The sequence below is a fragment of the Penaeus monodon genome, chromosome 33 (assembly GCF_015228065.2).
Source record: "Penaeus monodon isolate SGIC_2016 chromosome 33, NSTDA_Pmon_1, whole genome shotgun sequence".
In the NCBI taxonomy this organism is placed as follows: Eukaryota; Metazoa; Arthropoda; class Malacostraca; order Decapoda; family Penaeidae; genus Penaeus; species Penaeus monodon.
Genome location: NC_051418.1, coordinates 31,023,650 through 31,024,645, shown reverse-complemented (window position 1 = coordinate 31,024,645; position 996 = coordinate 31,023,650). Strand labels below are relative to the sequence as shown.

Sequence of the window (996 nt, the reverse complement as noted above, 5' to 3'; positions counted from 1 at the left end):
CAGCTTATGCCTATCTGAGATGGTAGATCGAGAAGGCCTAGATGGGCTTCAGCACCCTTCCCACACCCTCCATCACCCCACGCCCACGGAGGCGCCTCATTACGCCCACCCTGTCTTGGTGACTCTTTACCTTGTGGGAATTGTTCTATGTATGGTAAGTCCCCTAATCTTGGCTTGGTGTGTGTATTTCCAGCTTCAACGACACCCACATTATCCTCATCTTTTCTGTCGTTATATACTAAATTAGAGAGAATGATACTGCGAGTTTGGAAAAAAATATATTACTGCCTTTTGACTTGGATTTGCAATAGGTCCTATACATACGTATTTCTAATGTCCTGAGAATATTAACAATTCATGTGATATATCTGATATACCCCAACAACTGGACATATGTGTGTATAATAGTTGTTAGGAATATCTAAACGCACATGACAGAACACATCCACAGTCAAAAAGGAACACAGATTTAACATTAGGAATCCAGTGTTCCGGTACACCTATGGTTCGTTCCATGTTATAAGGGAACTGTATAGTGTGGTTCTTTCCCTCAGGTTGGGTTCGGTTCACGGACTTTTCTCTTTCATTTATAGTTTGTTTTGTCTTAATATTCGTTATTTCTGCTCGTTTTTTTCCAAGTTCGCTATTATTCTTTGACATTTACGTGTATAATTCCGCAGTCATTTTTTAAAACACCTAGGCAGACATTTACCAGACATTTATATAGACATTTACGTACACATTTACATACAGACGTCCCTTAAAAAAACTGCTCCTAGACTATTTTGTACATCTCTCGGAAGACATATGTGATGGCTATGTACCCAGCCTTTAGCGTACATGCCCTTATATGGTGGACGTACTCAGGCAATCTTTTTCGTCTTCCTTCCAGGTCATGGCTTACTTTCTCGACACGTCCCGCAGGTCAACCAAGGGTCAGAGACAAGCCCCGCCCAGCGATGACCTTCATCCAGACTCCGGTGCTGCAAAGGGTGA

At 42.1% G+C, this 996-nt stretch overlaps 1 protein-coding gene across 1 annotated transcript in view; it reads left to right on the top strand.

Annotated features, from left to right (window-relative positions):
* Positions 1 to 7: 7 nt before the first annotated feature.
* The window catches only part of LOC119594374, a 6,334-nt gene continuing 5,345 nt past the window's right edge, over positions 8 to 996 (top strand). Inside the window, exons 1-2 of the mRNA XM_037943434.1 lie at positions 8 to 154; positions 893 to 992. Of these exons, the coding sequence (XP_037799362.1) occupies positions 20 to 154; positions 893 to 992 (235 nt within the window). The 5' untranslated portion in view covers positions 8 to 19. The remainder of the gene's footprint in view (positions 155 to 892; positions 993 to 996) is intronic.